The sequence below is a fragment of the Oncorhynchus tshawytscha genome, linkage group LG01, assembly GCF_018296145.1.
Source record: "Oncorhynchus tshawytscha isolate Ot180627B linkage group LG01, Otsh_v2.0, whole genome shotgun sequence".
Taxonomy (NCBI): Eukaryota; Metazoa; Chordata; class Actinopteri; order Salmoniformes; family Salmonidae; genus Oncorhynchus; species Oncorhynchus tshawytscha.
The window spans coordinates 9,183,560-9,194,166 of NC_056429.1; the positions used below are offsets into that span (position 1 = coordinate 9,183,560).

At 42.9% G+C, this 10,607-nt stretch overlaps 1 protein-coding gene across 1 annotated transcript; it reads right to left on the minus strand.

Annotated features, from left to right (window-relative positions):
• Positions 1-212: 212 nt before the first annotated feature.
• On the minus strand, positions 213-8,053 carry LOC112222193 (protein disulfide-isomerase A3). Its single transcript, XM_042326773.1, has 13 exons — positions 7,734-8,053; positions 6,232-6,310; positions 5,932-6,049; positions 5,719-5,826; positions 5,459-5,588; positions 3,567-3,683; positions 3,146-3,271; positions 2,675-2,857; positions 2,084-2,192; positions 1,710-1,838; positions 1,548-1,627; positions 1,375-1,432; positions 213-697 (listed from the first exon to the last, which is right to left on the minus strand). Exons 1-13 carry the CDS (start codon positions 7,865-7,867, stop codon positions 587-589), a joined length of 1,482 nt encoding a protein of 493 aa, XP_042182707.1. The 5' UTR covers positions 7,868-8,053; the 3' UTR covers positions 213-586.
• Between the last annotated feature and the right edge of the window lie 2,554 nt (positions 8,054-10,607).

Here is a 10,607-nt window from a genome sequence, read left to right on the forward strand (position 1 = left end):
GCCCTGTGACTCCCAATCACGGCCGGTTGTGATACAGCCTGGAATCGAAACCAGGGTCTTTAGTGACTCCCCTAGCAGAGACGCAGTGCCTTAGACCGCTGCACCAATCAGGAAGAATATAGTTTAGAAATACCAGATTTTTTTCTTTAGATCACAACCCCCCTCAAGGAATTCAGAAACAAGTTGCATCTCATAAATTCAAACAAAACATATTGGTTTTGTGGGCCTTTTTATTTCACAATCCTTTCAAATGTACAAAAACAAAGACGTGGTACAAAATAAAAGGAATTCACCATAACTCCTCTTCCAGAAATAATAAACTAATAGATGACTGGAAATTGTTATTGTACCAAAGTGCATCAGAGGTACAGACAGACCAGGGGAAATACTCAATTTCATTGAGGCAAAAAAAAAAAAAAATATTCAGGCAGGCCCTGGACACCACCTCCACTTTCCACAGTGTTCGCAGAGCGGCAGGACCCTCATCTCAACTGGGCTCAGAGCATTCTGTAGTTCACTAAAGATTGGAATATAATTTAGTTGTCGGTGTTTTCCCCTCCTTGGAATGTTGGCTCCAGTTGAGCTTCTAGAGCTCGATCTTCTTCTTCTTCTTGGACGTCTCCTCTTCCTGAGCCACCAGGGGGTTGGTAGCCTCCTCCTTCAGGTAGGACATGAAGTCACTGACCTCGCGACCTCCCTGAAAGAAAGAAAAACATCGACAAGCCAGGTTAGCTGCAGCATCAATGTGACACAATAAGTCCTACATGTGAGTGAGAGTATCCTTGGAATCTTCTATGAGCCAGAAATTATAACACATGCATTTATAGCAAAGATTTTATTTTATTTTTTTACAACTAAACCAAGCTAGACCAAAGCAATTGTTTCAAATGGGAACAAATTAGTTGTAGTGGGCAGAACAAGTAGCAGCTAGCGAGAACCTATGGGTATTCTAGTCTACATTTGGATATTTTGTTAGGGAACGCCTACTCTGAAGAGCGTGTGTGCAATATCTCAATTTGCCTTTTCACTTCTAAACAATACAATTTTTAAATAATTTTTTAAACAAAGAATGAAGTCGACAAAAAAAAAAGTAATATAGAAAATAAACTTAGTCCACTCTGTTCATAGCAGATTCTAGTTTTGGGAACAGAAAAACAGTATTGAGATCAAAGGTTGTTTCACCGATGAGAAAATTACCAGAATGTCAACCAAAATCCATCTCCTTCCATCTTCTCCCACTGGTAACCAATGAGCTTCCTCATCACCATATTTGGTAGTGAGTGGAAATGCCAAGAGGATGCTTCACATTTATACATCTGGTGAAATATCTGTGTCATTGTTCTATCTGGGGTTGTGTGTATACTCGGAACAAACCTCGTATTTCTTCGGGCTCATTTTCTGTCCAGCTGGAGAGAAGAAGATGGTGGGGAATCTGAAACATGGAATTTAAAAGCATGATGATTAAGGAGCAACAGCCATGACATGTACACCGCCTGCATGTCAAACACTTGCTAAATAGTTATGACTGTTGGAAATGTATCACTCACCCTCTGACTTCGTATTGGGATGGCACGTCATTGGCTGTGGCATCCATCTTTGCGATGACAATGTTGGGATCACTGGACAGCTGCGAGGTAGAAAGGGGGGTTAGTATCACATGCCAATGATGAATGGCCATAATCACATCATTTCAAATCAGTAGCCCTTACCTTCTCTCCCAGCTCTTTCCACTTGGGCTCCAGGCTCTTGCAGTGACCACACCAGGGGGCGTAGAACTCAATCAGCACGTCCTTGTCCTCCTCGTTCACAATGGCGTCAAAGTTCTCAGCTACCACAGTCTGGAGGACGACAAAGGATGGAAAGGGTTGGCCTTGGTGAGAATGGTTTACACAGACAAACCTAGAAAAGCCAGGCCTCTTCGTGGAGTAAAACAGGGACATCTGTCAGACAGTGCAACAAACAGATCCGGCCCCAAACACACCGCTCCAATTGGAAACCATCGAAGTTGCTGCTTCGATTACACATTTTGTCCGATTTGAGCGCGCCCAACCACTTGCAATGTCAGTCTCAGGCGCCGACTCACCTTGACGGGGCCGTCGTTGTTCTCAGGGATTGGCTCAGACTTGAGGTAACGCTTCAGCTTGCCGTCAAAGTAGTCCTGCAGAAAACGCTCCAGGGCCTTGCCGTCACGTCTGTGGAAAAACCCAAGGCATTGTACTGAACCAGTAGAGAAATAAAACCCAGACACAGGAAGTTTCTACCTGTAGGAGGGCACCGTGACCCATTAAAGCTGCTATATTTCAGTAGAAAGTGTACATTTAACTTGCTGGTAGTAAGACAATACGTGTATAAATCTTTGTCTGCTTTTAAACTGCAGTTCTGGCTGATATCCTTTGCTGCAGAGAGTTTCAAATGTCAAACTTGGCAACAAAGCCCCAAAACCTTTAACATTTTTCAAGGGATGCTTGAAAATCTTCCTTTTCTATGGCAGATTAGACTGAGTGAGAGCACACTCACAAACAGTATGTGAATTCCTTAGTTAAATAACAGGTAGCACTTGTCTGATCAATAAACTCTTAACCAGTAAATTCTCCACCAATGTTCATCACCCTATCCTAAGGGATACCATGTCCGAAGTGCCATTTGGAGTTGTGTGGTGATAAGTGACACTTACGAGAACTCCTCGGTCATGACGTATTTGTCTCCCTTGGCGGTGCGGATACCGACCACGGGAAGCTCCCCGGAGCTGGCGTCCAGGCCCATCTCAGCGATGTCTTGGCTAAAGCCGTTCTTGCTGGCCACGGCAAAGTTCAGCTTGTTCCCCTGGTCCAGGAAACCCTTAGCCACCTTCATTACCCTATAGACAGTGAGAGAGAGGAAGTTGGGTTCATTGCATATAACAACGCCTTGGAACATTTGTCATGCATCCCAAATAGGCCACTGAAATGCAAATCTGTTGCAAATCTCCATTGAACATGCTTTACCATCCATGTCCAGGAAACCAGCCTTCAGAGTACACAACATGAGGTACAAGTTGAGTCTTAGGGACTGACAGCTGGAGAGATTACACGTTAACAAAACATAACACACGAGACAAAAGGAAGGTTCCCTCCTGGGATTAAGTGTTATTTATTAGGGACCCTACCGGTTCCTCCAGTAGTTGGAGCCTTTGGGGTTCTTCTCATAGTCCACATCGTAGTAGGCCACCAGCAGGTCCTTGTCCTTCATTTGGTCCTTGTTGTCGTCAGTCATGTGGGGGCACATTCCAAAGCTGACGGAGAAAGAGAAACATGGAGTGTAAGAGGTACAACTTGTTTCATAAAATGTCAGCATGCAAGACGCAGTAGACTAGAGGTACAACTTGGCAAGAAAACAAACAATCCCCTCATTCTAGACCATGGGATTGAACAAAAAAATGTTTTAAAGGCTGCTCTTGACAGAAACTGGTCTTAACTGGTCCATGCGTCTCCCAAGAATTCATTCAAGAAGAATCCCTTGAAAACTGACTAAAAAGGTTCACCAGTGCCAGCAACACAAAAGGGAGAAAATATTGTGGTAAAACTCACATGTTGTCCTGGATGAACTGCTTGATCTTGGCGTTGGTAAACGTGTCCTCGCTGAACTTCACACTGCCCTCTTCAAATTTGTTGTTGAGGCGTGATGGACGGAACAGAATGATTCCCCTGCAATAAAACAGAACACGAGACGATACTGGCATCAGATTACACATCAAACAAGAAAACAAACACAGTGAGCATTATTAAAACAGGGACGCAAACTGGTGAGGGTCCAAAAAGGTGACACTTCATTTTTGCACTGAAACAGGAGAAAAAAGAAAAAACTAACTAATTAAACAACAAAGAATATGATCTACAAGAACAGTCTGTGTGTAAAATAGTGGTTTGTGTGAACCTAACTTGCAGCAACAAAAAAAAATACAATGTTAATATTTGACTAGAATTTACTGCAAATGACAAGTCTTGAGAAGAAAAAAAAAACACACTAATATTGCAGTTAGCCATGACAGCCTTTATAATAGAACACTTGTGATCTCACACACACACACACATCTAAATATCGCAGTTGATTGTTTTCACATCTTAAAGTAGAAATAGAATTGCTCTATTATAGTGGCCACTATAGTAGACATCTATAAAGTGCACAAGGCTACATGTGTGCAAAAATAAAGTTCACGGAGTAAAAAAAAATTAAATAACCACCCCCTCACTCACACAGAAGTAATATCTGTGTGCTACACTGCACATTACTACATTGTTCACTGTCTGCCTGTGGACATCTGTTCTACAATGTGCCAGCAGATCATGATACCCTATGTTGGCATAATCTATTTCAGGCAGAGAGTACACCTGGCATACCTCTTTTTATCCACTGTATTGAAAGAGGGAAAGTGTGTGGTGTTCCTTTCAACTCTACAGTGGCTTCCAGTTTTAAGACAGGCTCCAGCTCCAGCTACACTTGATCCTTGAATCCACTTGTTTAACAAACTCCTAATTTTCACTTAATTCTCTCATTACGAAAATAAACCACATACTGTAGAGCGAAAACATTTGATCACAGATAGTAGTTAGTTCGTTAGCTAGTTAACATTTCACACAGATTGCCAGGGTCCAGTAAGCAACTAACTCGTTATAACTTGAGGAATGGCAAGGAGTTGTATACCAGTTAACACTACAGCGAATTGGTTAGGTTACTAACATTAGCTAGCTGTCTGACTTTATTAGCCAGCTAATTTTCAAACAATAGACTAAATTATTTGATCAGCTAAGTTAGCTAATGTTGCTCAACATTTCTCTGGCTAGCTTACGAAGGAGAATTCGATCCAGCTAACAAGACACTTATCAATGCTAACACTTGTTCCACCACACTTTCTCCCTCATCTCAAACTTTCCAAATGCCAGTTTTCTTCCAGTTACAGCTCATGAAGTATGCTTCATCACCTTCACTCCGTGGTCAGGCTTCTCACCTACCTCTTCGTTATCGTTCAGGGGACGCGCTGCTGTAAATTAACTGGCATACTGCCTTTGCACCCTACTGCTGTATTTCCAGAGCGCTCACTGATGCTGTAAGTAGAACATTGGTTGTGTCTCCCCTCTTCAGTCGCGTGCTGCATTCTGTTATGTGAACGATTGGCTGAGCCTTGGATACAGCCAGTATTGCTCCAAATGCGCATCACTCATTCGCTTACAGCCAGTACCCCCCCGTAAACATCTCATTCGATTTACGATTCACGTACGTCACCCATTTTGGATTCAAAACAGCAAATTTCACCAAAAGGTGACTAGTTTGTGTCCCTGATTAAAAAGTGACAGTTCACTTAAAATACAAGTTAACATGATTTTCCACTTACCTTACGCCTACAGTGAAGAAAACATGTTTGTATTTTGAGTGAACCATCCCTTTACAGGGATGAACAAGCCAATGATCCGAGAACACTCACTCTCCCTCTACGCCATGTTTCTGGAGAAGATCCTCTGAGTTGGTGTGTGCAAAGCGGAAGGACTCTCGGAGGGCACTGGCCGACTTCAGGAACTCTGCTTTGGCTGGGCTTCCAGCGTCGGCAAAGAAACCTGGACAAGACAGACACAGGAAACACAGCATACAGTCAAATATCAGACGACAAAGGCAAAAAGTAGACATTTTACTCAGTCCTTTGGTTTTGTTTAGTCATGCAGAACTCAACGTTAAGGCAAAACCTACCCACAACACTTGCGTCACGGTCTCCGACATACTTTGTGAAATCTGCCTCGGTCTTGAGCTCCACAGAAGCTGGGCCGGCCTGCTTTTTAAGATGGCTGACAATTCCATCTGACAAGAGAAACAATTGAAATACAAAAACATGTAATTAGTTGGATAACAGGCAGTGACTCAGCCCATCAGGACAAGACGATATTGAATGTTAAGGCTAAATACCTGCATTTCTGGGTCCATCGTAGGCACCAGCGTCCTCTCCATCTCTGAAGATCTTCAGTGTTGGGTAACCGCTGACTCCGTATTTCTGGCACACGTTGTTGTGGACCGTGCAGTCGACCTAAAGCAAGATGTCAGGTGACCATCACTTAGTGTGACCTAGAGCACAAACTGTGCAACTAGCTCAGTTTATAGAAACCTTATGGACATGGCTGTCTTTACATGAGTGTGGGGTATTACACACACACAACCTTTTAAGACCAAAAGGTCAAAAATGTAAGGTGCATTAAGTGGCTGAAGTACCTTGGCCAATCCGACGATGCCTTTCAGACGTGTGGCTGCCACCTCATACTCCGGAGCTAGTTTTTTACAATGGCCACACCTACAGGACAAACAAGCGAGGTAAACTGATAATCTGTAAAACAATAAAATCTTGGCCTTTATGTTGCCTTCCCAGGCAGTGAACCGTTCAGGCCTTAGTGGTAAGTTAAAAGCAGGGGGAATTTGATACCACGGTGACAGATCAAATTGACATGTAAATGGACGTTGAAATAAATGCAGCAGCAATGGTTTGAGAGAAAAAAGGAAATCCACATATTGCTTGGAAAATACAAACCTGTATGAAGTTATCAAATCTTATCACCCATCTTGAAAAGGATAGATTGCTATCATCTGAGGAAGCCCTGCTCAAGTTTGACAGCATTGTTGAACTATGTAAAAGTTTTGGGGACCAATCGGGAGTAGCCACCCAAGCTTCACTGGCCAATCATAAGGTTACAACTAAACTAATATTGTCACTGAGGTATAGAACCTAGCAGGGTCATAGCCAGAAGAGATCCAGCATGTCAAATTAACAGATTTGACAGGTTAGGAAAATTTATGCAGCGGGTTAGGAGAATTAGGATAAGGTTAGGACTAGCTTTAAATAAAATGCACACAAATTTTTTTTGACAAACGCTGGATCCTTCTAGCAATGACCACGTAGCAGGCGTAAAAAAATAAACCCCTGAGAAGAAGCCACATTCAGTTTAGTTGCATCCTTGAAATCCGGATGCATCGGAATTTTGGCAACTCTGCTAAGAGTGGAGCGTCACTCGGCATAATTATGTCTAAGCCCCGCCCATTTCTATAATTTATCTTTTTAAAATCTGATTATAAACCTAACCCTACAGGTTTTGTTTTCATCCATTTTTAAGATGGTCAATGTTTTACTTTGTGGCTGCGTTAACTAGTGACAACCCAAAAGAGGGTTACAACAGTGGCAGGCCAAGCCCCCGACGTCGTTATTGTTAACTTCATTGTAAGGTCATTTCCAATAGTAATTGCCAATAATTTAGCCTTAAGGTTAAAGTCTGAGAGGTAGACAAGATAACTTAGTAAACTAATGATCAAACAAACTACGAATTAGGCCATTTATTATTAAAACATGAAACGTTCTGGATAGCCAGGCTCAACTAGTTAGCCAACAAACCAGACACCTTAACTTAACTAGTTAGCGAACACATCTAATAACGCGTAGCAAAGTGCATTTAACAAATGGGAGCAGAAAAGAGAGTCACAAGACTAGGCTGTGGCAAATTAGATAAGTTAGGAAGTGCATGGCTATGAGCTAACCATTATCAGCTAGGTAACAGTACCTAGCTAGCTAGATGCAGTTGGGGGACACAAATTTTGCTAACGTTAACACACGTTTATATCAATTCTAAAAAGGCCCATTAACCTTTTGGACAAGCCAATGTTATTCCTCTTGCGTGAGTAACTGAACAGTATAAGACATACAGAAACGCACAGCTAGTATATCTTACCATGGCGCAAAGAATTCCACGAGAATCATCCCGTGGTCTCCAATTTTACTGTCAAAATCGTCATCCGTGAATTCAATCACATCACTCGCCAGAGCAACCCGGGCGAGAACAACAATGAAAAACAATTTCAACATTGTAAAACGCGCCAACGTCTTCCAAATCCTGCAATAATTATAAATTTTTAAAAAAAAGAGGCGCAATTTGAAATGTAAAGCTTGTTTTTAAATGGGGGGAAAAAACCTCCTAATGTACAAGGCTTTCTCGCTAGGCCCAATGTTGGTGGCACTGTTCGAAAGAGAGAAAGGGTTAGTGGTGAGGATGTGTATTACCGGGGCTTCTCAAAGGAACCCAAGTGTGGCGTCTTACCATTGGAGTATAAACAGCGTCATACTGTCTTAATCAGCCAATAAGAGTCCGGCACACGTTATTTCCTTGTTCACGACCAATCTCCATTCATCTCCTTGGCTATATCGTGAATAATTGTATTGAAAAGAAATCATACTGATATTGATCCCTTAGCTCAATTAATTAAAATACAGTAAAACAAACGTTATTTGTTTGAAAAATAACATACAATCACAGATATTAAAATAGTCTTTATTTTTATGTTCATTGCCTATTCATATCTGTTCATAACAGTCTATGACTTGGGTGACTGGAGTCTCTGACAATTTTATGTGATTTCCTGGATTGCAGGAAGCTTGGCCCCAGTGATGTACTGGGCCATATGCACACTACCCTCTGTAGCGCCTATCAGTCAGATGCCGAGCAGTTGCCATACCAGGCGGTGATGCAACCGGTTAGGATGCTCTCGATGTAGAACTTTTTGAGGATCTGGGGACCCATGCCAAGTCTTTTCAGTCTCCTGAGGGGAAAAGGTTTTGTCGTGCCCTCTTCACAACTGTCTTGGTGTGTTTGGACCATGATAGATTGTTGGTGATGTGGACACCAAGAAATTTGAAACTCTCGACCCGCTCTACTACAGCCCCGTTGATGTTAATGGGGGCCTGTTCGGACTGCCTTTTCCTGTAGACCACGATCAGCTTCATTGTCTTACTCACGTTGAGGGAGAGGTTGTTGTCCTGTCACCACACGGCCAGTTCTCTGACCTCCTCCCTACAGGCTGTCTCATCGTTGTCTGTGATCAGGCCTTACACTGTTGTGTCGTCAGCAAACTTAATGATGGTGTTGGAGTCATGCTTGGCCATGCAGTCGTGGGTGAACAGGGAGTACAGGAAGGGACTAAAAACACACCCCTGAGGGGCCCCAGTGTGTTTAGGATCAACGTGGCAGACGTGTTGTTGCCTACCCTTACCAACTGCGGGGGCGGCCCGTCAGAAAGTCCAGGATCCAGTTGCAGGTGTTTAGTCCCAGAGTCCTTAGCTTAGTGATGAGTTTCGTGGGCACTGTGGTGTTGAACGCTGAGCTGTAGTCAATGAACAGCATTTTCACATAGGTATTATTTTTGTCCAGGTGGGAAAGGGCAGTGTGGAGTTCGATTGAGATTGTGTCATCTGTGGATCTGTTCGGGCGGTATGCGAATTGGAGTGGGTCTAGGGTGTCCGGGAGGATGCTGTTGATGTGAGCAAAGACCAGCCTTTCAAAGCACTTCATAGCTATCGACGTGAGTGCTATATAGCTATTGACGTGGGTACCGTCTGGTAGGCTTCCGTCACTCGGCAGCTTGCGTCTGGGTTTCCCTTTGTAGTCCGTAATAGTTTTCAAGCCCTGCCACATCCATGAGCGTCAGAGCTGGTGTAGTAGGATTCAATCTTAATCCTGTATTGACGCTTTGCTTGTTTGATGGTTCGTCTGAGGGCATAGCGGGATTTCTTATAGTTGTCCGGATTTTGTGTCCTTCTCCTTGAAAGTGGCAGCTCTAGCCTTTAGCTCGATGTGGATGTTGCCTGTAATCCATGGCTTCTGGTTGGAATATGTACGTACGATCACTGTGGGGACGTCGATGCACTTATTGATGAAGCCAATGTCTGAGGTGGTATACTGCCAAATGGAGGGCGAGGGAGAGCTTTGTATGCATCTCTGTGTGTGAAGAAAAGGTGGTCTAGAGTTTTTTTCCCCTCTGCTTGCACATGTGACATGCTGGTAAATATTTGATAAAATTGATTTAAGTTAGCCTGCATTAAAGTCCTCTGTTCTGCCGGTGCATTGAAAATCCCTCCAGCTCTATATTATCCTTGTAGTCGTTCAGCCACGGCTCAGTGAAACATAAGATATTACAGTTCTTAATGTCCCGTTGGTAGGATAATTGTAGGTCATCAATTTTATTTTCCAATGACTGCATGTTAGCAAGTAGAATTGATGGCAGTGAGAGTTTACTCGCTTGCCTACGGATTCTCAAAAGGCATCCCGATCTGCGTCCTCTTTTGCTCTGTCTTTTCTTCACGCAAATGACGTGGATCTGGGCCTGTTCCCGGGAGAGCAGTATATCTTTCTCGTCGGACTTGTTAAAGGAAAAAGCTTCTTTCAGTTTGTGGTGAGTAATCCCAGTTCTGATGTCCAGAAGTTATTTTCGGTCATAAAAGATGGTAGCAGCAACATTATGTGCAAAATAAGTTAAAATATAAGTTACAAACAATGCAAAAACGTCAGCCATCCTCTTCGGCGCCATTTTAACTTGATGTGATTAAAGAGAGTCGCACACTCTATGTATAAAATCCCAGTAATTTATTGGGTAAAACACCAATGTTTCAGCGTCACTGTGCCTTCTTCAGGGTGCAATGCCGAAACGTTGGTGTTTTACTAGAGTGCGCAACTCTCTTTATTTATTTATTTATTTTCATAGCTTACAATTTATTCGCTGTTAGTCAGCACCTCTAGACTAAATAACTTTCTCTAGGTGTGTGCCAGCTCAAT

What these genes read in the sequence shown, in the direction of transcription:
- LOC112222193 (XM_042326773.1), bottom strand. Translation starts at nt 7,867, where the DNA reads ATGTTGAAATTGTTTTTCATTGTTGTTCTCGCCCGGGTTGCTCTGGCG. An exon ending in GTCATGACCGAGGAGTTCTC is followed by an intron (nt 2,193 to 2,674) that starts GTAAGTGTCACT and finishes GTTTTTCCACAG; the next exon opens with ACGTGACGGCAAGGCCCTGG. An exon ending in TCCCAATACGAAGTCAGAGG is followed by an intron (nt 1,433 to 1,547) that starts GTGAGTGATACA and finishes TCCATGTTTCAG; the next exon opens with ATTCCCCACCATCTTCTTCT.